Below are 24,742 nucleotides of genomic sequence, written 5' to 3' on the forward strand. Positions count from 1 at the left end.
CATCAGTATGACATAGTAGCGCTATCTTGATCTGGGTACTGCTGTTTGGGCATGTTTGGTTAGTAGAGATTTGTTTGTTGACCTATTACACTAATGGATCATGATGATCTTTGATGTTAAATTGAGAGGGGGCCGTCTCAGATAAAGGTCTTTGTAATGTATAAGGATGAGCGCTCCATAGGACTGTGCTGATGTCCTTGACCTGGGTGATCTGTTGTCCAGTTCCGGCCTTTGCAGGTACTTTCACCACAGCACTCTTGCCATGTCTCTCTAGCAGTGATGCAGTATTGTGCCACTGAGTGGATGACATGTCCTTGCTACCTGTTTAAGGTGGTTTGGTCAAGGACAGGTACTGTTTGTTGAGCTCTAGTGGTTAGCCTGCTGTTTGATTTTGGTGCCGTTGTTGTGTGCATGAGGGTGTAAGGATTTCCGTCTGGCGTGATCAGTTTGAAAAAGGGTACTGTGGGTGGAAAGTGCTGTTGGGTGTACGATAGATAATAGCCAGCTACAGCATTGGGGAGGCGTGCTGGGGTGTGTGTGGCTAGCTCTAGTTCAAGTTCAAGTTTAAAATTTGTATAGCGCACTACTCACCCATTATTGTGGGATGTGTGGTAAGTTTGGGTGTTGACTGTATGAATTATTAGCGATAGCTGTCTATTCCCAACCTGTGCGCATTGAGAGCCGGGTGGTATAACGCCACGTAAGATCATTGGCTGTCTTATGGGTGAAAATCAAACAGGAAAAAAGCAGCACAGGCCAGTGCAATTTTTATAGTCATCAATGCATAGTCTACAAAATGTGAAAAATGAATGCAGGTTTTTAGAGGCGAGTGGTCGGTGTACATCCGCCAAGTAGATCCCGGTTAGTTATCTTGTGGAAGAAAGCATAGAGAGTCAGCATACGCTATACAATTATAGGTGCACTATTCAAAAAGAATACATTACTTAGGATCAAAAGACAAGTGCATTAGTTGTTATTTAAGTTATGGCCTGCTACACACCCTTTCACACGAGGAAACAGAGGATGGTTGAAATGTTATGGGCAGTACATATACAAATTCCATCGTTTCCGAGGGGTCTATTTCGTGACTCATATGAAACAATGACTTTGAAGGGAATGCGTCCATATCCTGGAAGGGAACAGTTTCAGTTCTAGTGTTGAACAATTTCTTAGCTAGTTTATGGCAATTTTGTGGCTCATTTGGTTTAATTTCACAACATATCTGTCATTTGTATCATGTAGGGCATATGTATGGCCTGTGTGGGATACATCTATGGCTTTTGTGTTGAAATATTATTGCAAGTGTGGGATAATTAAATGGCTTGTTTGAGGCAACTGTAATGGCTGTTTACGGCTTGCGTTAAAGCAAGCACTTGCGATAATGGAGCAGCTTAATGTCTAGGTGATGGCCCTTTTATGCTAACATCACACATTTAGATTATGCTTTCCAATATGTCCACTCCGATGTTCGAACAGCTCAGTGAATAAAGACTCATGGCAAGAATGTCATGCTGACATGATGGTAAATGTTTCCAGGGGCAGAATCAGACTGCCTGACCCATTGTATAGTAATTGCATAGCTATTCTATACCTGGCAGCACAGCTCCCAGGATAATATACTGCATCGGTAATCACGTATAAGGTCCCAAAGGCCACTGCACTCGAAACCAAAACACACAGGTAAAAGACATTGTCATTTACAGCGCCAATAGATCTAACTCTCGCAAACTCCAGACCTATTGCACTGCAAATGCTTGTTTCTTGTACGTCCCAGGTGCCCAGAAGTCCCTTGGAACATTGTAACTACAGTATATGTGCTGTATGCACGAATATATGTGCTGTATGCACGAATACATGTGCTGTATTCATTTATTCAACTACAGCACAAAATGTAATACACATGCTGTATTCATTTATTCAGCTACAGCACAGAATGTAATTTTCTGTGCAATAGTGTTGACTATTTTAGTCAGAGAGGGCAACGCTTTGATTGTATGCAGCTGCTTGTCACTGAAGTGTCGAGTTTGTAGCCACCCTGCCTTGTCAAGCAAATACGTTGTTTTTGTCCGACAAGAACGTGCTTGTGCTTGCGCAGTTGGATGTTATCACTTCTAAGCGCGTGCCACTGTCATGAATGACTGCAGTCTTTGATGCAGCCCTCAGAATATATGTAAGTATGCGGACAGTAAGAAAGAATGTGTGAAACCCCCCACATAAACATTGTGTTATACTGGCTTTCTTCTTGGGAGCACAGCATTTACTCCCCCACAGGCTGCTGTGTACTGCCCCTTCTAACTTCAACAAAAGACCACTCTTGAGTGCGTTTCCGTTGTCCGTGTTGGTGACTGATTTCACTTTAATCCACTGCTCTACACACGTTTGACCCTCTCTTTAGGGTGGCCTCTTTTCCAATATGGCGCTGTCTCTACTTATGTTTCCTCCTTTACCACAGATTTCATAGGTTGCCTCTTCCCATCCGCCCACATCCCAGCTTCATTAACGCTTTAACTGCCCAGCAAAGGCATGAACGCTCATAAATCTCTGACAAGGATGAGGTAGATACTCAACAGCACAGGGCACTGAAACAGATAAATAATACAGCAGTAACCTACAAAGATAACTAACATAGAAAAGAGACTAGTTTAGACAGGTGTTCACCAATTTGACATCTGTGAATAAAGATGTGTAGTTGTCACCCAATTCCTTACGGCAAGGTAGGCTCAGGCATCAATCATCCTAACAGCCCAAGACAAATAGGATTCATATTTCACTCACATTCCATGCTGTGAAATATAGCAGTAAGTATTTGTGTGGCAGGCACCCACTCATCAGCCTGAGGCACAGTCGAAAAAAGACAAAACTCGGTCAACAGTCATTCAGCAGCACAAAAATACAGTGGTGTAGCAAGGTCGGGTGCGTGGTACCCGGTGCGGAAAATTTCTTGTCACCCGCTGCTTGACAAAATGCCAAAATATGTGCTTAAAACACATATTTTGGCCATTTTGGCTCCCCCCTCAGTGATGACACTTGTCACCCCCGGCTTGACAATATGGCAAAAATATAGGCTTAAAACACATATTTTTGCCATTTTTTCACCCCACTCAGTGATGACACCCAGGGCGGCCTGCACCCACAGCACCCCCCTTCCTACGCCACTGCAAAAATAATCATAGGAACTAATGTGACAACCACCTATGTAAGATGGACTCAGATCCACAAGAAGTATTAGTGCGGCATAACTGATAATCCGGTTTGAGAAACAAAAATAGGCCAAGTGTGCTTAAGAGATAGTCGGTACGGCGCCAGCCAGAAGACAAGCGGAATCAAAATAACAGAAAGACAAGAACGTCGGCCACCATACAACTGAAAACAAAACTGGCTCATAAAATAGACATTAACTTACTTGAGCTATAACAATAAAAGTACCATGCAATGGGGGCAAGAAAAATTAGTGTATGGCTGGCACACACCCACCCACCTAGACTGAGTTGTGTGATAGCCATTCGAGAGCCTGACAGCAATAAAGAAGAGGCAGTTACCCAACAAACTAAATTGCAGAACTGCCATAATTCCTCATGTGGCAAAAACAAAGAAAATGAAGCGTACTTATTTGGCCAATGCCTATACAAATACAAGAGACTGATGTTCCATTCTTAACACTGAAGTCCACTCAAATATGCAATACAAGACATCTATGGCGGGCTTCTATTTTTATATCATTTATTGCAAGCCCTACAAAATGCTAGATAGTGACCAAAAATAATACTTTTTGATGTACTGATGGCACCACCAATCACTTTAAAAGGGACCTAATTTCACTGAGTGGCCTGTACCACTGTAGATGTGTCATAAAGGTAAGGGCAGAAAGATGTACCCAACCCAACTGCTTCTCCGGGTTTCCTTTGCCTCAGCTCTAGCAAAAAGTTGTCCAGAGAGAGATTTCTTAACATGCTTTTGGGACAAAAAGACAACCGTTGCTAAAGTAGTTGTGTGACTACAAAGTACCCTACCTTGTAAAATTCAGGTCAGAAGAGAACACCACCATTATATCTATTTCAAGAGGGGTTTTGTTGTACAGCAACTGGAATCTCTGTAAAAGCTTAATGTGGGCTGCTGGACAGTGTTTGTGGAGAACATCATTGAAATGAGGATGCAAGTCTGTTATTGCACACGAGATAAAAAGCTGATTACCCTTTTATGGATTAGAGGAGTACCTAGAGATTGCAGTGCAGAGCCCAGAACAAAGGGAGAGTGAGCAGCAGTAATCTCAGGTAGAAACAGATGCCAGAAGCCGCAGGTCATAATCTGTGGTAAAGTTGAGGTTTGAGCTCTTCCCTTTGCGGGAGAGTTTAGATCACTGCAGGAAGACCTGACTGCTAGTGATGAAAGGCAACTAGGAATTGTTCATGAGGTGAAGAGGCATCAAAAATGTGCTTTCAGAGTACTACTGAGAGGGGAGCTTACACTCCACTCACTTCTTGGTTCCCTTGAGTGCCAGATTTGATTGGGATGAAGTTGTGTGCCTCCACTGAAAAAAAGGTACTTATATTGCACTTTTTGTCTTGTGGCACTCATTATAGCAGGACTGAGTTGGTTATGGTGGTATGCAAATGATCGTGGCTATAGGTGTGATGTGTCGACTATGAAATATCACAATAAAGGCAGTAGTTACTGTGAAACATGTATGTTAACAGCAATCCATATAAGGGTAGATTGTTATGAAAACCTGAAAAGAAGGATTTTGTTACATGGAGTCTCACAGATTACTGCAGGAGGCACAGGTTTTGGTTGTGTCTACCCCATCACAAACCACCAGGGATGCAGAAAATTTGCTGTTTGAGATTCATTGTTAGGCCGTCTTAGGAAATATAGTATTTTGCTTAGCCAGCTGTAATTTTGTATTCCTTTGGAATGTTATGACTGTGTGCCTGATGGTTGCCTTGCTGGAAAGCTTACATTCAAACAAGGAGGGCTAAGTTATTTATGGTAACAAGCTATATGCCTAATTGGTGCCCTGGAAAAGTTATGTCTGATGCTACAGGTCCAGTCTGTTTATTATTAAAGGCTATGACAAAGGAAATATACTTAAAAAACAACAGGGTGATGGAAGGAATGCTTTAATTCATCTTAGCCACTGGCAATTGCTCTGAACCTCATTCCAGACCATGATTTTTCACATACTGTGCCATTCTGGACAGAGACCCGCTGTAGGCAAATCAGGGTTTGCCTTGTTCCAATGGAAACAGTCCAACCCCAATTGTCAGGCCAGGTCACTTCACAGCAAAACACATACAAATCCAAACTGGTTTTGACAGGGTCAGCTCTTAATTGCATAACGCAGACCTTTCTCTCAACTGGCACAGTGGGCAAGAAATGATGGGTTGGAATCCTAGCCACAGCAATTACTAGTGGTTAGACTATTAGCAAGCATATCTTCCATCACATCTTGTGTAAAGTTTGTAAAGTTCTAAATGTCCCAAAGTATGCCCAGTTGTGAGTCCCTTGCTAATGCGCACACACACACACACCCATCAATATATTGCCCCCTTCTGGAGGGAGCAGCATTAGCAGCTTCTACCCCGGGTGGGAGCAATGCTGGCTCTTGCTTCATGCCGGTAGTCGTGTGGGACCTTGTAGCTCCCCCACAAGTATATGGTAGGTGCCGTGGTTGGGCTCCCACCTTTGACAGTGCAGCCCCCACGGAGATGGGGTCCCCGGGGCTGGAAAAAACTGGTGTGGGGGTCACACAGCTTCCCTATCCTTTAATTCAAATAATGGCCCTGGGTTATGGGGTCCACATAATATCACTAAGCTCGGGGAGGAGGGCAACGTGAGTCACCTCTCCTGTAATTTAAATAAACAGCCCTGCCTCTCCTCTCCTTTAATTGAAAAAAAGTGCCATAGGATCCCCATGGCCTAGCAAGGCTCGAAGACAGGGGGCACACGGACCCCCTCTCCTTTAATTAAAATAAGCGGCCCCTGGTGATGGGGTCCCCAGGGCCTAACAAGCCCCGGTTAGCGGGGCCACACAGGCCCCCTCCCCTTTAATTGTAAAAATAAAAAAAAAGGTCCCTGGGGGATGGGGTCCCCAGGGCCTAACAAGGCCTGAGTGGGGGTCACGCGGCCCGTTCCCCTTTCATTAAACTAAGGCAATGGAGTATGGGGTTCCCAGGGCCTAAGAAGGCTCGTGGACGAGGACCATGTGACCCTCCCTCCCCTTTAATTAAAAAAGACAGCCCCCCACCCCTTTATTCTAACTAGTGACACTGGTATATGGGGTCCCCAGGTCATTAGGCCATGCGCCCCCTCCCCTTTCATTTAAAAAAAGGCACTGGGGTATGGGGTTCCCAGGGTCTAAAAAGGCACAGGGAGGAGGGACATGTGGCCAGCCCCTTTAATTTAAAAAGACAGCCAGGGGTATGGGTTCCTCGGGGCCTAATAAGGCTTGAGGAGGGGAGCACGGGGGCCCCTCCCCTTTCATATAAAAAAAACTCTGGTGGATGGTGCCCCCAGGGCCTAATAAGGCTCAGCGAGGGTGGCCACTTGCCTCCACTCTCCCTTTAAAAAAAACCAAAGGGCCTGAGGGATGGGGTCCCCATGGCCTATTAAGGCTCAGAGAGGGGGGCACATGGACTCCTCCCCGTTAAAAAGCATAAAGTCCTGTCGCCAACCCTCTGCACGGCGGGGGGGGGGGGTTGGCTTTACGTATGGTAATAAAATATTACTTTACATTAAAAAAAGCCTAAAATTCACAGAAAGAAACAAAGGTTAAAGTAACATTATGGTGTGGTGTGATAAAAAGATCTGGGTTTTTTCTTTAAAAAACTTTAGAAATTCATGGAAAAACCAAAGGTTAAAGTAACACTATAGTTAGATGAATATGTCAGTGACAACATTAATGTTTTAAAATAAAAAATAAACACAGAAATTCAGCAGTGATAATTAGCAGAGCTAACTATATTGTGTGCCCCTGTCATGCACTGTTTAAGGCCTCTCATATTACATCACTCATGACATGTTCTATAACATCATTGATGCCTTCTCAAATTACATCATTGATGGCATCACTGATGACATCATCCAATGAGTATGTTCGTTTGCTTTATAGATTACGAAGTGGCGGGTAACTACGATGGTACTTCTCTACCTAATTTGTTACAGCCTGTTTCCAGCGAATGAGTGTAAGTGTTTTCAAACCGTCTGCGCTCCTAATACATTATAGCTGTGCAGAAGTATTAAGCATGTTAGAAATCTTTGCATTGAAAAGTGACCCTGTGTGCAGGTGACAGTTGATGATCTGTGTTTATATTTTCAAAGCACCATTTTTGATACTGCTGAAAAAAGGTTCCAGCAAGGCAAAGACTCTACGTCCTACATACCAAGGGCCTCATTTATGAGGCCTTACCAGCACTTTTGCATCTTCAGAACATCTCTTTTTTGACGTTCCGGTGGTGCAATGTGCCACCGCATATTCATAAGGCCAAGTAAGGCCACTTTACGTGGCTTTTCATGGCCATGTAAATATGTTCCCCATTCACGCACAAAACTGTGTGAAAGTGGAGTTTCATAGGTGTTGCCGTGGGTGTTCCCACGCAACACCCATGGAACCTGACACATTCCCAGATTTATGAGCAATTGTAAACCTGGGAATGCATCAGAACCTAATGCAACCCCATGGGTGTCTTTAGGAAGGGGCAACAAAGAGAAATTAAAACATTTCTCCTCGTGTTTTCCTTTTTAGATCCAGCCTAGGCATCATGCATGCCCTGTCTGCAAGACCTGTTATCACCTCTATCAGCTTTTGGCATGCCCATGAATTGCCATTTGTTCATTGTTGTGCCATTTAGCAATACAGGGTTTTTATTGGTGCATTGGATCGGATTCTCCCGCCTTTGCATGCTTGGGTCACGCCCAGGCAATTTCACTCATTGCTTGCTTGCTTTGGCCATCCCACTACGTCCGCAGTTCCTCCTGGTCGCTCCTGATCTGCCTTTTTTTGTAGGCTATCAACATCGTTTTAGTCTTTCAGGTCATTTCACGAAGCAATGCTCTGTTCGGGACCTGCAAAGTGGCAATTTCTGTCTGTTACCCGTTGAGCTATGCCAATTTCTAATGCTTGTTCTCTGTGTGGTGCATTCTGCAGCACACATAGAAAAACGGAAAGTCGCCTAAATTGATTATGTGCAGAAAGGTGTCCCATTCTACACTAAATCAATCAGCTTGCAACGCAGGCACCCTTGCAACATGGTGCAAAGGTGCCAGCATTGGCGCACAGCAGCCCATTGTGCGCCAGCACAGGGGAAAAGGTTCAAGAATGCGCTGTATCACATTGATACAGCGCATTCCCGCCCTTTTCTTTTGCTGTAGGGCAGGGCAGCAGGGAGGCCTGCGGCATTGCCATATGGCAAAAGTCCATAAATGAGGCCCTAAGTATTGTAAGCAGCTTTGAGTTATTAGACAGACTCGTCTCAGCATGACAGATTCTTCTTAACATAGAAGACTGTGTGCACCAGGTACTAACTGATGTGCTTGTGCTTGCTTTGCTTCAGAAGATAGGCTATCTGTAAAGTTTTCATCACAATATGAAGGCTACAGGTAGTATGATATTTAGCACTTTCAGAACATGGTAAAATTTAAGTGAATAGCGTCTTTTATGAGTGTACACTGTTCTAAAGAGACACGTTTTTTTAATACTCTGTGGTATATTTCTCATTAGAGTGACACTGTCTACAAACAGTGTTGTACAAAGCAAACTCTCTCCATAGCCTAAACACTGTTTACAGTACCCTTTTTTCTACTCATATCAACTTGTTTTTTCTCAATGTAGGTTTGATGACAGTCATGGGTTTGAAACACGTAAAGACTATCCGTAGTAAGGCATTAGCTGGGTACCCGGGCTTCAGTATCTGGAGGAGCTTGGTTTTCCCTCAACAATTGTATACAGATTGAACACCGTGTGTAGGAATGGCTCTTCCATCTGTGGTTCATAATGAACATGAGCATGGCTACCCATGAAGTGTATGGTATAGGGTCAATGTTGCAGTACATAATCCAATTTTGCTTGAGAACATGACTAAGTGAGCCAAGCTGGTGGATGCTTAATGCTGTAGCTCAGCACTGGCCCAAGCTTATCCTACACAAAAATCAATTACCCCCGGGGGCCATCATGACTTTGGTAGCCCCGGCGGGTGTTCGGACACTTTTGAACTACCTAGCGCTGGGGAGACGGCCAGACTCAACCAGGGAGACTCTGGTTGTACCGGTACCCAAATCCAGCTTGTCGGAAGCCGGAACATCGGATTTCCAATCCCTCTCAATGCTTAACAATGACTTTAAGGTTCTGACCAAGGTGCTATCTTCCCGACTGTGGCCGTACATGCCAGAACTGATAGACACTGATCAGCATGGGTTCATCCCTACTCACAACATCTCCCTCAACCTCTGCAGGCTGTACAACATTATCTATAGCCATAACAGGTCAGACTCCCCACATGCCATGATCATGTCTGTGGCCCTAGAGAGGGCCTTTGACAGCGTGCAATGGGACTTCCTTGAGGCAGTCATGCTCCATATGGGACCTGGCAAGGGATGGGTCAAATGGGTCTGGCAGCTGTACATAAGGTCCACAGCAAGGGTAACAAGCATTGGCATAGCCAATAGGTCTCGCATTTGGAATCTTATAAGTATTTATTTATGCAGCACAATGTCCCTTGTGCAACACCATCAACCGTTGCATGGCTAAACATTTATAATGTCCCAAAGGCGAGATCTATTGGCTATGCCAACGCCTGTTTCCCTTAGATTTTGATCCGTAAAATCTGGGGAAGTTACAGTATTTTGCGACACAAAATCTTAAAGTACAACACCACATACTGAATCTCCTCTAGCTGATGCTGTGGTGGTGCTGTGGTGGTGCTGAGTGATGCTGTGGTGGCCCTTAGTGATACTGTGGTGGTGCTGACTGATGTTGTGGTAATGTTGACTGATGCTGTCGTGTTGCTGTGTGATGTTGTGATGGTGCTGAGTGATGCTATGGTGGTGCTGACTGATGCTGTGGTGGCCTCGAGTAATGCTGTGGTGGTGCTGACTGATGCTGTGGTTGCGCTGAATGATATTGTTGTGGCCCTGACTGATGTTGTGGTGGTGCTGACTGATGCTGTGGTGGTGCTGACTGATGCTGTGGTGGTGCTGACTGATGCTGTGGTGGCCTCCAGTGATGCTGTGGTTGTGCTGAGTGATGCTGTGATGGTGCTGACTGATGCTGTGGTTGCGCTGAGTGATATTGTTGTGGCCGTGAATGATGCTGTGGTTGTGCTGAGTGATGCTGTGGTGGTGTAGAGTGATGCTGTGTTGGCCCTGAGTGATGCTGTGGTGGTGCTGAGTGATGCTGTGGTAGTGCTGACTGCTGCTGTGGTGTTGCTGAGTGATGCTGTGATGGTGCTGAGTGATGCTATGGTGGTGCTGACTGATGCTGTGGTGGCCTCGAGTGATGCTGTGGTGGTGCTGACTGATGCTGTGGTTGCGCTGAGTGATGTTGTTGTGGCCCTGAGTGATGCTGTGGTGATGCTGACAGATGCTGTGATGGTGCTGCCTGATGCTGTGGTGGTGCTGACTGATGCTGTGGTGGTGCTGACTGATGCTGTGGTGCCCTCCAGTGATGCTGTGGTGGTGCTGAGTGATGCTGTGGTGGTGCTGACTGCTGCTCATGTTGCGCTGAGTGATATTGTTGTGGCCCTGAGTGATGCTGTGGTTGTGCTGAGTGATGCTGTGGTGGTGTAGAGTGATTCTGTGGTGTTGCTGAGTGTTGCTGTGGGTGCACCGCTGAGTGATGCTGTGGCATTGCTGAGTGTTGCTGTGGTTGCGCTGAGTGATGCTGTGGTGGTGCAGAGTGATGCTGTGGTGACGTTGAGTGATTCTGTGGTGGTGCTGAGTGATGCTGTGGTGGCCTTTCCACAATTGTTTTTTGAGTTGTACGCGCTAGGTTTGTTGATGGTTTACTGATCTGTGTGACCCTGGCCAAAGTGGGATGCCTTCAAAATACTTCTTGCAAAGGGGCTCTAAATTAAAGGCCATTGTTTGCTAAGTTGCAGTAGGAATCATCCCAAGAGGGCTGGTGCCTGAGGGAAGCAGATTCAGCATTGTTTAAATTCAAACAAGTGAGAACTGGACGATAAAAATACTTTCTCTGTTCCTGTTGCCTTGAAATCCTTATCTGCGCTTCCTTGTCTAGTTCTTGCAGGCTTCCCTCCTATCTGCCTTCCCACCTCGCTCTCAATCCTGGGTAGATTACAGCTGCTCCACAAGCAGTAGGTTAGTCAAGTGGGGTGAGACGGTGAAGATTGAGTAGGTTGTAATGATAAGTCAGTTAAAGTTTTTTGTTGGGTTGCTTAACTTTGCTATTTTACATGGTTTAGTTGCTTCCATTGTTATTCTGTGTAGCTCTGGAGACTCGTATGCTTGCTTGACTGCTGTTTAGTGTAAATCTTTAACCCCTTGTATGCTGATGACGGAACCGCTCCGTCATCAGCTGCGGTGGCGCTGTGCTGATGACGGAGCGGTTCCGTCATGACCTGCCCGCCGATCATGCGCGGCGCGAATTCCGCGCCTGTGCTGAGCGTTCTATTGAGCGGGCGGGGCCATGACGGAACCTCTCCGTCATAAGCACAGCGCAACCGATGCTGGTGACGGAGCGGTTCCGTCACCAGCATGCGCCCGCCGCTCTACCCCCCGCCCCCTTAGCACTGCGGCGGAATAGCCGCCGCAGTGAAGGGGTTAAGGCACCGTGAAAAGCCAGCAGGTTGGGGGTCAGACAGGATGCCAGTATGCATGTTAATAGACTTTTGGAACTTTGATGACAGATGAAGTGCATGTAAAGGAGGTGAGAGAAGGGTGGGCGACAACGTAACATAGCAGGTTGTTGGTGGAGTGGGAGCATTTGGTGCAGAATTGATCTGAAGATAGACCGGCCATCATAACAGGATGTCTGAAAATAACCAGAGGCCTGAAGCAGTATGGCTCTGCGGCCTCAGCAAATGCAGATTAACATTTGTTTAAGGCAATAAATTGTGTGTGTGCGTGGCGGGTGCTAAAGATGCAGAAACCTTTTTATATGAAGATGACACTGCTTTGTACGATAAAACACATTTTACTTTCGCATTTGTTGAAGGCACATCCCACCCCTTTTGTTGTATTTAAATGTGCTTACTCCTCGTTCTTTTTACGGGGACCACCATTTTCCTTCTGTTGCCAATCCATTGTTCTGAATAGGGCTCTGGTGTCCGTCTACTCTTATCACACTTGGCAAACGTCCTATAACCTATCCTCATCTTAAAATTGAACTTGCCTTGAACTGCTTTTAAGAGTGTTGTCACAGAAGGCATGCTTTTATTACCACTTTTAAGAGAGTTGACACAGAAGGCATGCCTTTATTTCCAGGGGACTGTGACCCCAGGTTATTTGTGTATGAAACCACTGGGCGATGGGGCACGACATCTGCACAACACCAACCGATCCGGGCACTTGATGCCTGAGGTGCAGCACTGACCGCTCACCTGGTGACCGGCAACAAGATACCTACAGGGTCGGATTGGGATTGAAAATTGGCCCGGGCACACACAAAAAACTCGGCCCTCATTTGCATAATGCCTTTTCTCAAATCACTGCTTCAGCAAAATTGCAATAAAAAGAAGAAGGGGGGGGCTTAAAAAAATTCACGCATTAGTTTACATTAGTGAAACACACCTGAAAACAAGTGAGGCCACTTCTACTGAGGCCCCCTGTTAAGCTCAGTATGTGCATACATTAATGGGCCGGCCAGCGAGACAAAGGGAGTGATACCTCTGCCTGTTGCTAAACCAGGGTTGGGGGACTGGCGGTGTTGGTGGCGGGGGGTGGTAATGAGCGCCCTCTGCCTGCAGAAAGGCCACTCAGCCACCCACTGGGCTGCTGGCTGCATTTCCGAAAATAGAGACACTACCCAAATCGGCCCCAGTCTGCTCAAAAAAGCTGCCTACAGCAGGAACTCAGACACCGGCCCCTTGGGCATTGCCCGAGTGCCCGCGTTACCAATCCGAGGCTGGATACCTACCTTCATGTACTTCACCCTTTGCTGCTGAGGTGATTTCTGTAGAGCCATAATGATGATTGTCTGGACTTCTGCAAAATCCCCCTGGTTATGTGCGAGTTATTGTATGACAGGGACTGCTGACGCCTTTCCGATATAAGGTTATAACTGCACCTACATACCAGATGTTGCTGTCATGTGCGTACTGCACGGTGCAGGTTGGTGGTGGGTGGTTACCTGCAGTACTGGCTGGCGGTGCGAGATTCTGGCTGCTGCTGAGGTGGTTACTGAGCAATGAAGTTTCTGCTGGGTGAATAGTGGTTGCAGGAAACTGGAAATGTTTAAGGGGTCAGACTGTGCTCCACGAAGTGAGAGTTACAAACAATGAGTGAGGCTGTGCTGCAAGATGCAACAGTCACTCCAGAGGCGGGACATTACTCAGACAATTAGCTTTTGAAACCACGATTCACACGTGTGAAGCCCATAAGCGTTTCTCTTCTAACTTCTCCAAGCGCATAACATTTTTTTTTAAGTATCTGGACGGTTTATTTTAAAGACATCTAGGATGTTGTGACCCTAAACTAATGGCCTGAAGTGGATTCGAAAGTATTGAGACTTAATGAGCCTTTGTTAGTCATTATTCAATCAGCCCTCGCCTCCTATGAGAAGTCTGTAAACCACCCTCATCAGAGAGAGCCATCTCAGAATTGGGAGGGGGGAGTGCGAGTGGAGCAGCATGAGTCACAACTGACGAGAAGGGCGGGGGGAGAAAGGAGGGGGGAGTGAGGGGGTAGTGCAAGCAGAGCAAGGCTTAATGAGATAAGAATGGCAGATGGCGGCTGTGCACGTTCATGCGCACAAGCACGCAAGATTTAGGCCAGGAAAAGCTTGTGGGTAGGACTTTGAAAAACCCCTTACTAAAAGTTGAGCAACAGAGCATGCGCTGCTGTAGGCTCGACCTAAAAATGGGACGCACCATCTCGGATTCGTAAGAAATCTTTAGAGGCACGAGGCAGCGGTGCACATTGTCACGTAAGAAATGTTCAGAGGAACAAGGCAGCGGTGCCCATTGTCACCACTCCTCTTTGCCCCAGCTATTGAACCACTGGCAGAGAGCTTCTGAACCGCGTGCAGAGGAAAAGGATTCACAGTGGATGGGGAGAACATGTCACCCTCTCTATGCAGCTGACCTGCTGATCTACCTGCAGAATGGGGATGAGGACATAGCCTACGCTTTGCTACTCCTTGAGGAGTACGGACCGTTCTCGGGCCTCTAGGTTAACCGGGCCAAGACACGTGCCTTCCTGGTGGCCTGGGATGCTCTGTGGCCCACTGGCTGTCCATATGATATCCTCTGGGTACGACATACCTTTATATACCTAGGTATTCAAATCTTTCACAAAGCTGACAATCTGGGTAGGACAATGAGCTCCCTTTGATCCTGCATTCCCTTCTGGCGATTGCTCTCACTGCCCATAATGGCATGCATAGCACTCTCCAAGATGGTTATGCTCTCACTGTTTCTTGGCAAACATGCCAGTCAGGGTTCTGGTACCGTGATTTCATCAGCTGAATTCACTCCTACGAGAGTTGATCTGAGACGGAGGCCGTCAGTGGGTCTCACTTGCCACACTTCACCATCCATCTCTGGAAAAGTAACTCTGTGTTGCTAATTTTGAACTGTACCACATGGTGGCACAACTTCAGTAGGTCACTAGATGTCTAGATGGGGCTGAGCTACAGGAGCTAGGACCAATTGGCTCCAAAACAAACCAGGTGGTGGTGGTAAAATTGATCCATCCTGCACTGAGGATCCCAAGACGGGGACTCCTCTTGGCAACAGCCATGAGCTGTTGGTGTCGCTGTCTTCAGCGAGTGGACGGTGCTGTGCTTTATGCTCCAGAGCTACCGCTGGTAAGGTTCCCACATGGGGAATCGCTCACATACTTCAAGGCAGATGTGCTCTTGCACAGTGGCGGGAATAGTAACTGTGAGTGACTGTTATCAAATAGACACCCTCATCCCACTGCCAGATCTGGTGGAGCAAATTCCTTATGAAGGAGGCACTTTCACTCATGTTTTGCGAACTATGGGGGCAGAGAGACGCAGAACCCACAACTCACTTAGTTCAACAGCTGCTACTGATGATGGAGACAGGGAGGCACTTGATTACATGGTTATACAGGGCACTGAACGCAATGGTTGGGAAACCCCTGGAAGCCCTTAGGGGACACTGGACTAGCGAGTTCAGCCAAAATATCCCAAACACACAATTGGGGCAACTGTTGGCATACCCACAAAAGGAGAGGAGAAAGCATTGCAGAGGGAAGAGGCCCGGCAAGTCCGCAGACAACTCATAGCGGACCTATGGTCGGAGGTGGTGGATGAATGGGAGCCCCCTTGAATACCGACACACAGACTGATGAACCCTGAACAGAGAGCAAAGACACAGACCTGGCCCTGACTGGCTGAGTGGGACATAGCACCGGAGTGACATTGTGGAAGCTGATAACTGGTCTGAAGGCTGCTGGAGAAGACACCACATGAGTGACCCCCCTGACCTACCTGATGTTGGGAGGGGTGCCAGGGACGGCCAGGTGTGGGGTGGTTGGGCGGACCTGGAAGACCCCCGCTTCCTGGCAGGATAGACCCCAGTGTCCCCCAGCAACACTAAAAACATAGGAGACATGTATCTCCCCCAGATGGTAGTTAGTAGGTTATTGTTTTGGTTAAGTTACTAATATAATGCATATTCTGTGAATCTCTCCCATCACACAATCACTGAGCGGGAAGGCAACCCTCCAAGTCCTCTTAGGATGAACGGTTAAGAACTGTGATACAAACGTTAACATAGTAATACACACACTCAGGCCTTGGGTGTGGAGAGGCAACAGATATGCTGCCAATCAAATGGGTGGAGTATGAACTACCAATGTATTGCATAATAATATGATGATTTTTAAGATTATTGACCAAATACCAATAAAAATAAGTTTAAAGAAAAACATAAGCTTGCTTTACTGTGGGATATGTGTATGATAGCAGTAATTGTGCTTAATAATATTCTGAGCTATTTTGCACTTACTTTCATAGCACTAATGCTATACCCATTTATAGAGCAATGTGTATAAAAAAAGATTGGATAATGTCATCAGTGATGTTATCAATGATGTCATTTGATATGTCATCAGTGATGTTATCAATGAGGTCATTGAACACGTCATGAATGATGTCATAAGCAGTGCATGGCAGGGGCGCAAGTTATAGTTAGCTCTGCAAACTATAACTGGTGATTTTTTGTGTTCTTTTGTAGCTCAAAACGTTAATGTTGTCACTGACATATTCACCCATCTAAAATGTTACTTTAAACTTTGGATTTTCAGTATATATATATATATATATATATATATATATACACACACACACACACACCCACACCCACACACACACACACACATATAAACGCACACATTTAAAAGAATTTGGCCTCTAAAACCTCAATTGAAATTCTAAATTGCAATGTTTGTTATTTTCGACTTACCAAAGGCTCCAATTCCTTGCGGTCCACAAGGTTGAGCTCCGTCACAAAGTAGTAAAAGTGCTTGTAACAGGTGTTGACATGCGCCTCTGCTCCCATGACAATGATGCGGTCAAAGTGGTGTATATAAACATGGACGAAGACCCTGAAGAGTCTGCAGAGGATCTTCTTGCAGATCTGAAGGAAGTTCTTTGGAAAGGGAACACCTGCAAATAGGAGGGGAAAAAATATAGTCAGGCTTCCTAAATGCTTCGCAGACACCTTCTCAGTGGACTTGTAGGCTTCAAAAAAGCCAGCAAACATTTTGGAACTTATTATTTAAGATTTGCCCCTGTGAAAAATTGGATCTTATTAACCTCATGGGTTGCTGTTTGTGCAATTAAAAATAGAGCAAGCGTGTTTTGTTTTGTTTAAATTGCAACTATGATTGGCTAATTCTTATGCCTATGTCGATGCTTCACTAAACGTAAGCACCCAAGCAGTACTTGGGGCAAAGGAATTCGCCAACATTATTTTACACAATTTTTGCTGCTAACATGACCAGGAGCAGGAAAGGGACAGTTTTTGGAACATAATCATTTAGCTAAATTCTCTATTATATGACCAGAGAACACAGTGTACAATCAATTTGCTCATCTTAATTGTGCTGTATAGTCAATATGTAGTGCAGCCTGCAATCAAAACATGATTAGTATACAGTATCTACTTGGCCAACTTTTTATCAAAGGAGTCAATGACTCAGAAGTCAATCAAATCAGGGGCCAATCCACATTTTTAGGAGTCCCCAATTTCAGATCGTGAAAATGTTTTCAGTTGAGTTTTGTGGACTATAAGTCATCCGAAACCACTTCTCACTCTTTCCACCACCTCTCGGCTACTCCTTCAAAGTGCCCTAAATCTGCACTCCAATCCTCCTGTTCTCTCTCCACATGCGCCATTTCTCCAGAGTTACAAACGCACCCACACTATTGATGCTTATCACCAGCCTCAATCATTATCCGCATAGTCACCCTATCCAAACACACCGCCTCAGTAGTTTTAATACCATATAGTCACAGTTGTATCCTTTACCCACTCTCATTCCAAATCTAGTCAACACACAGCCACTCTCTCCACCCTACCAGCCATTCTCTCAACTTTGATCCACTGTCTCACTGTGCAACCAGTATCCCTCCTGGCAAATCCGGCCTACACTTTCACACTCAGCATCTACTCTTGCCAATGACTTTAACACATGGCAGCCAATTTCACACTAAGGTGGCCATTAGGATGTAGGGCGGATCGCCACCGCCCGCATGGCAGTGGTGATCCGCCCTACATCCTAGCCCGCCCCCCACCCATTTCCCCCCGCCATATTAGTATGGCGGGGGGACCGTGGCTGATGGGAAGACCATCCGCCGCTTTTTCACCCGGTCATCGACTTGACCGGCCGGAAAAGGGTTTCATGTGGTGGCGGTGTCTGCTAGACACCGCCATCCATATCAGGATGCAGGCGCGCAGTGCCTGCCATGTTGTGCATGGAAGTGCACGACATACCTTCCTGCCATTGTGGCGGGCAGTGCTGAGTGCACCGCCCGCAACAATGCCAGGAATGCAGGATGCGCCCGCCACTGTGGCGGGCGCATCCTAATTGCCCCTACGCGACCCCAGCCCTTATGGCGGGCAGTCACTTTTACCGTGAAGATGGCGGGCGGACTTTGTCCGCCCGCCATCCTAATGATGCCCTAAGTATCCATTCTCATAACCGCCACTGACTTTCACCCTTGGCATCCACTCTCACTCCCTGCATTCTCCTGTTGTCTCTACTTTCCCACTCCTCCTTACAATTGTAATATTGAAAGAAAAAAAGTGTTACCTTTTATTCCTGCAGATTTAATGAAACTAAACTATCAATATCGCGAGCAGAATTCTGAACAATGCAAATAGCTTGTTCCTCTGTCTTGCGTCAGGAATAGTGTTTCTTGTTTCTTTTTTGCCAGGTTTAATTTTGTTGATATAGGACTTTGTGTTGTTCAGTTCAGCACTATGAAATGTATATTTCACACCAGTGGTTTTAATGTTTCAACTTCTGGAGCGACCACTTAATCATTACTGCAATCTGGGGACCCCCCTCTCTATCATTATTGGAATTCTAGGACCCCACTTAAGTCATTACTGGGATGGGGAACAAGCCTTAAGCAATTTCCATCATTTGAACTGCGAAAAATACACACAAATACAGGAACAAGCACTCATCAAATAAATATACAAATGGTGAAATGTTTTATTTAATTCACAAACAAAAAACAGCATTTTAATTTTAATGGGAAGGGTGATGATTTTCTAAATTCAATTGAGGCTACCCCTCATCCATACTATATTCTGTATAATGCACTTGCGCTCCTCCCACAAATCAATATGAGGATGCAAACTAAATTTTCAGCGAATTTCAAATTCCTTCAAATTTATGGAACTTTTAAAATGTTACATGTTGCTTCTTTATTTATATGCACATTATAAATCTGTTAATATTATTTAATTTCCTAAGCAGCCGTGGACTGCCTGAGCAGGCGTTACGGACCCCAGGGTTTCCCGAACCACATGTTAAGAATGGCTGTTTAAGGCACACACCACATACACTCATCATGGCTGCTACACACACCATGAACAGTGATACTGGTAGGTGGAACAAGGAAGGGAGTGTGGAGCTCACATTCCTTCATTTGAACCGCATCTTAGGTTTTTAAATGTACTTAAATAGCTTTTGTTCTGTCCAGTTGCGTTGCCAGAGCTGGTCTCTCTACTAGCAGGAGAATCATCTACACTACTATTGTAAAGAGAGAACACACACCTTTGAGCCAGGTAAACTCGGGAACCACAGTGCCAATCCACACACCCGATACATTGTAGAAATTGTCAGGGTGTGCAGATGGACATAGGCTATAAAAAAATAAAAGAAAAACGTAAATTTAAAAATATAACTTTAAAAAAAGTAGTGCCCTGAAAGTAGCGCCGGCCGCGACGCTGCGCTGGCCACCACGTAGCGCTGGCCGTGACGTTCGTGATGACGACGAGGAGGAGCGGCGGACATGGAGCGGCGGTGAAGTGAGGAGCGCGGGGAGAAGCAGCGGCTCAGGTGCGTCATGAAGCGGCGGACATGGAGCGGCGGTAAAGTGAGAAGCGCGGGAAGGAGCGGCAGCTCAGGTGAGTTAAAGGCACACTGGAGTCACGGCGGGAGGGAGTCACGGCGGGAGGGAGTCAGGCGGGAGGGGGCGGGAGCGGGTGTGCACGGGGTCGGGGCAGGAGGGGGGGCGGGAGCGGGTGTGCACAGAGGGACGGGCGGGAGGAGTCGGGCGGGAGGGGGTCGGAGCGGGTGTGCAGAGGGACGGGCAGGAGCCCTTAGTGCATGCAAGCATCAAATGCTGCCCCCAGCCCCTTTCTGGCCCAGGCAACGCTGGGGCGGGCTGCTAGTATTGTGTTAAAGACATAGAAGTATGCACTTTATACATTTTTAGAAAGAATGCATAGCAAGTTTATTTCATTTTGTGCTTACAATATCTTTATCATGTAAGCATCTATACATACCTAATTATTTTCTAGACTTGTAATGGCTTGTTTTTCTCGTGGCATTGGTTATTTTAGTTCTATTATCACGTGTGGGTTAAATTGCATACTTTTTCCATAGCTTATATGGGTAATTTTCCCGCAGATTATGCACACCACACAAATTACAAAATCACATGGTGAATGTTTCTAACTCGGAGCATGCTGCCTGTTCTACATGTTCGCTGCACAAACGAGTGTCCTGCTAGCAAAAATAAAGCTGGAGTAAACAAAAACTATGCCAAGTACATATAACCTATTAGTAGTAAAGCAAGATTAAACTGGTTTAAAACATTTCCTCCAGGCCTATTGTTTATCCATACCTTATACTAAACCAAATGGGTTGTTAGTAATCTACTGATTGGTGTTTGAGATTATTATGCAGTAAGGATTGCATAGAGTAAACTAACGAACAACACCAGCACTGGTTAGTTTTTTGGAATGAAGCAAATTCAATAAAGGATGTTGATTTTTTCTTCACACGTCACTGCACTGATGGCTGTTAGACTAAATATCATAGACAGACATATCGTTTGACATTACATTGAGCCAAATATTATTTACAGAACTATCGCCCAGTTTTTTGTCATTTCCTAATATTAACTCGAATGGGAGCGGTATTACTGTACGATACTTTGGACAGAATATGTATGTCAGATGGTGTTCTGGTCCCACACCACACTGATTTCGTTAGAAAGAAATAAATATTCTTTTAACGACTTCAAGTGTGATTCGGGGTCCAGGTGGACGCTGTCAGATAAAGGGGGATGAAAAGGGGTTGCAGTATTTGGGAAAGGCAGTGCCAACGCAGAATACTTTAATTCCTTGATATGTACATCTTTTTGCTTCAAGCCATTAATAATAGAAAAAGTCACTATTAAATGGCAACCATGTGCTACAATCTTGAAAGCCCACTGAGGGGCAATAAATAAGGGTAAGTGCAAATACTTGATTTTGAATGGACAGTGTATAATTTTTATTAAAAACGCAGTCAAGAGGACAAAGGCCGCACTTCGAGTAACAGCAACGAAACGATACCGCGACCCTAGGTGAGAGCATCGGCACCATTTTAAGTAAACGGGAACGCTGATGACACACTTTAACAAGCACTACGATTTCCAGAAGGGAATGGAATAGTGTAGAAATTTGTGTGGTGCACTCACTTCCAATGAGAGTGAAATTACTGCATTCTGCAAGTGATTGGGCACAGCTGGGACACTCATTTGTAACCGTTATATTTAAATGACTCACCAAACTGACCCGCCAAGACTAATAAGTTATGAAATAGTGACTTGCATTTTTGCTTTGCAATAGAATTAATTATTAGTATCATTTCACGGCCAAAAGTCAATGGTATATATAAAATAAAGGGTGCAGCATAGTTCGAATCCAGGAATCTTTACCATCGTGTTTAACTGTGGAGCTTCTCTTCACAGGGCCGGCTCTAGGCTCATGGTGGCCCTGGGCAAGGCGCATAGGTAGGGGGCCCGAAGGGGGGGTCCGGGCGGGGCGGAGCGAGCAGGCCAGTAAAGAGTGGAGGGGGTCAGGGTGTTTGGAAGTGGAACAGAGCTGGAGGCCGCCAAATCCCTGCCAGGGGCCACCACGCAAATATGTATCCATCCTCAGAGGATTAATATATTAAGGATATGTATTGGCGTGGTGGCCCCTGGGGTTTGGTGGCCCTGTGCAGGTGCACAGCTTGCACATGCCTAGAGCCGGCCCTGCTCTTCACATGCAACAAATTCCACCTATTCTTTCCCTGACACTCCCTGGCCAAAACACAAAACCGAAAGTAGCTCAATACATCTGCAATGCAGCCACTGCAACAACTGCAGTGCTGCCCATCTGCTTGTAGGTTCCTGCACGCAGCCACGTGCTCTGGCTGGGAGCTGGGCCTGTAGGAAAGATGTGATATCTGGCAAATAAAAACATCAATCTGGCCCAGCCATCCTATGTAACCTCAACACTGAAAGATTCAGGAAGCAACACATTCCCCAGTCTGCACTGCGTATGCTAATATTAGAAAGTGTTAGAGTACTTTTTTGGCACTGGGAGATACTATGGAATTTCATGTTGTGTGAGCTGGGACTCGTTCAAGCTTCTTCGATTTCAAAAAGTACTTCTGAGTTAGAGTGTTGTAGAGATCGGTAATGTTTTTTTAGTTGGGTAATCTTTTTGCTTTGGGAAATCACTTCGGGGTTCACACTTGGTCTATTTTATCACTGTAATTGTTTTTCGATTTTATAGATTTAGGGGCCTATTTACAAAAATTGTCAGAGAGCGGTGCTACGCTAAATTTGGCAATGCCACACCAACATTTTTTTAAACACAGGGTTGTGTCGTAGTCACAAGAACACGGCACACCCATGTGTTTCCTCTAGCGGAAAAAAAGCTGTCTAGCGCCAGCGCAGGCCCCCTGCCTCCATGTTGCAAGAGTGCCTGTGCTGCAGGGGCGATTGTTTATGTGCAGGAAGGGACACCTTCCTGCACATAAACAATCAATAATAATTAAAGAGAAATGAATAATTTCTCCTCATATTGCCATGCTAAAACCAAGTATTCACTGGCATTTTTGGCGCTGCCTCAGCCTCGTAAATGTGGGGCAGTGTCAAAAAGCATTGGGTGCTGTGGTGGAACGGCAACTGCAACACCCATTGCATGCCCCTTTGCCGTAGAGGACTGCGGTGGAAAGGGGCATATTTACAAGGTGGCGTTAAGCCAAGTTAAGTAGCTTACGGCCAGATTAATCAAGCTTAATTGCGCTCGCAAAGGGCCAGATTCTGAGAATCTGGCCCCTTGCGAGTGCAATTTTTGCATTTGGGATTCATCATCCCAAATGCAAAATTCGCTATTAAAGAATTCGCACATTTGCGAGGAATTGCATTTAAGGAATCTCTATTTGAGATTCCTTAAATGCAAATCATGAACCATTTTAAAATTGCGAAATCGCAATTTTTGGCCGCTATTTACCGCGAGGTCAAACCTCGTGGTAAATAGCGAAAACTTGGAAAAATGCATTTAAATGCATTTTTCTAAGTTGCATGTTACACACACACATGTCCTTTGGACATGTGTGTGCGCAACACCAATGTAGATTACATTTCAGGGGTGCTACAGGGTGTCCTTTGGACAGCCCTAGCACCCTTGAAATCGCTTCCTTATTTGCGATTAGCTAATTGCTAATCGCAAATAAGGAATGACTCACCATTCATTCCTATGGGCCTTTAGGCCCATAGGAATGAATGGGGAGTTATTCCTTATTTGCGATTAGCAATTAGCTAATCGCAAATAAGGAATCAGTGGGAATCGCAAATTCAATTGCGATTCCTACATGAATCCCGTTTTGCGAGTCCTTAATAGCGAATCCTTAAAATCGCTATTAAGGACTCGCAATTCCATACCTTTATGAATCTGGCCGTATGTGCTTTGCCACCGGAGCGTCAAAAGAAGTGACCCTCAGGTGGTACATGGGGCTTGTAAATATGCCCCCTAATATCAAATTATTTATTTATTTCCAAGGTTTTATATAGCGCTACTGGACCCGGGGGTATCAGAGCGCTTAACATGATAGGTAAACAATTACAACAAAGTAAAACAATGTGCATTAAAACATGAGTTACATAAAACAGGGTAATTGAATGTGCTGGGGGTGTAGGGGGATGGAGATCAATAGGGGGAGGGAGTGTCGAAGTTCAGAGGGAGAAGGGAGTGTAGAAAAGGGGAGAGGAAGAATGAGAGGCGGGGGAGATTGAGGAGGAGGCGAGAATCAGGGAGCAAGGAGTGTAGAGAGTCTAAAAAAGTGAGTTACCAAAAAGCCTAGAATAGAGATTCTACCTAACACTGTACAGGAGATTGGTGTTAGGGAGTCTTTGTACTGTCTTTGTGGTAGCACTGCGCGCCAAAGAAGAGCCTAGGATTGATGCAAGTAGTTGCTTGAAGGGGAGGGTAGGTGGGGGCTGGAGAGAGGGGGAAAGGATAAGCAGAAGTAAGCCCGTCTGGTTACTCTCACCAGGGGGGTAACAGCCAAGTGGCAACAAGTGTGTGGGATCATGCCAAAACATATCATGAATAGATAGAGGCACCAAGTGCAGTTGTCCCCAGACCCCCAGTCAGTGGTTTCCTCGATCTGTATATGTAGATGGAAGGGATGCTTGAGGAAGCACCGTCGTGAAAAGTAGACAAGATAAAAGATGATTTAGCCCCATGAAGCTGTCGCAGTGTCAAATCAAAAATTGATTTATGCATCCTCTCTTCTCTAAATCAGGCCCAGAATCACTGGTATTAATTAACAGTAGAGTTGAAAAGTCTGGTGTCATGTTAGCCTGCAATTTAAGTTGTTAGTGTCACTTTAAGCACTGGAATTAAAACACCCAAACGTACCACCAAAAACATCCTCAGGCCCGAAACTTTTAAAATAAGGTTTAATGAAACCCCACCTGTGCTCAGCAGGATGTAACGTAGGATAAAGACATGTATATGCGATTCCCCATAACGACGTCAGTTTATGTCATTATGGACCCTCTACCCTAAAACATAAGATTTATCTGTTCTTCGTAACT

General features: G+C 45.6%; 1 protein-coding gene across 2 annotated transcripts in view; it reads right to left on the reverse strand.

Annotated features, from left to right (window-relative positions):
* Positions 1 to 24,742, reverse strand: part of MOB3B (MOB kinase activator 3B) — a 376,645-nt gene that overhangs the window by 65,718 nt on the left and 286,185 nt on the right. For both annotated transcript variants that reach the window (XM_086962129.1, XM_086962130.1), the window contains one exon: positions 16,605 to 16,807. In XM_086962129.1, coding sequence (XP_086818255.1) covers positions 16,605 to 16,807 — 203 coding nt within the window. The remainder of the gene's footprint in view (positions 1 to 16,604; positions 16,808 to 24,742) is intronic.

Source organism: Lissotriton vulgaris, chromosome 3_1 (assembly GCF_964263255.1).
Source record: "Lissotriton vulgaris chromosome 3_1, aLisVul1.2, whole genome shotgun sequence".
Classification (NCBI taxonomy): Eukaryota; Metazoa; Chordata; class Amphibia; order Caudata; family Salamandridae; genus Lissotriton; species Lissotriton vulgaris.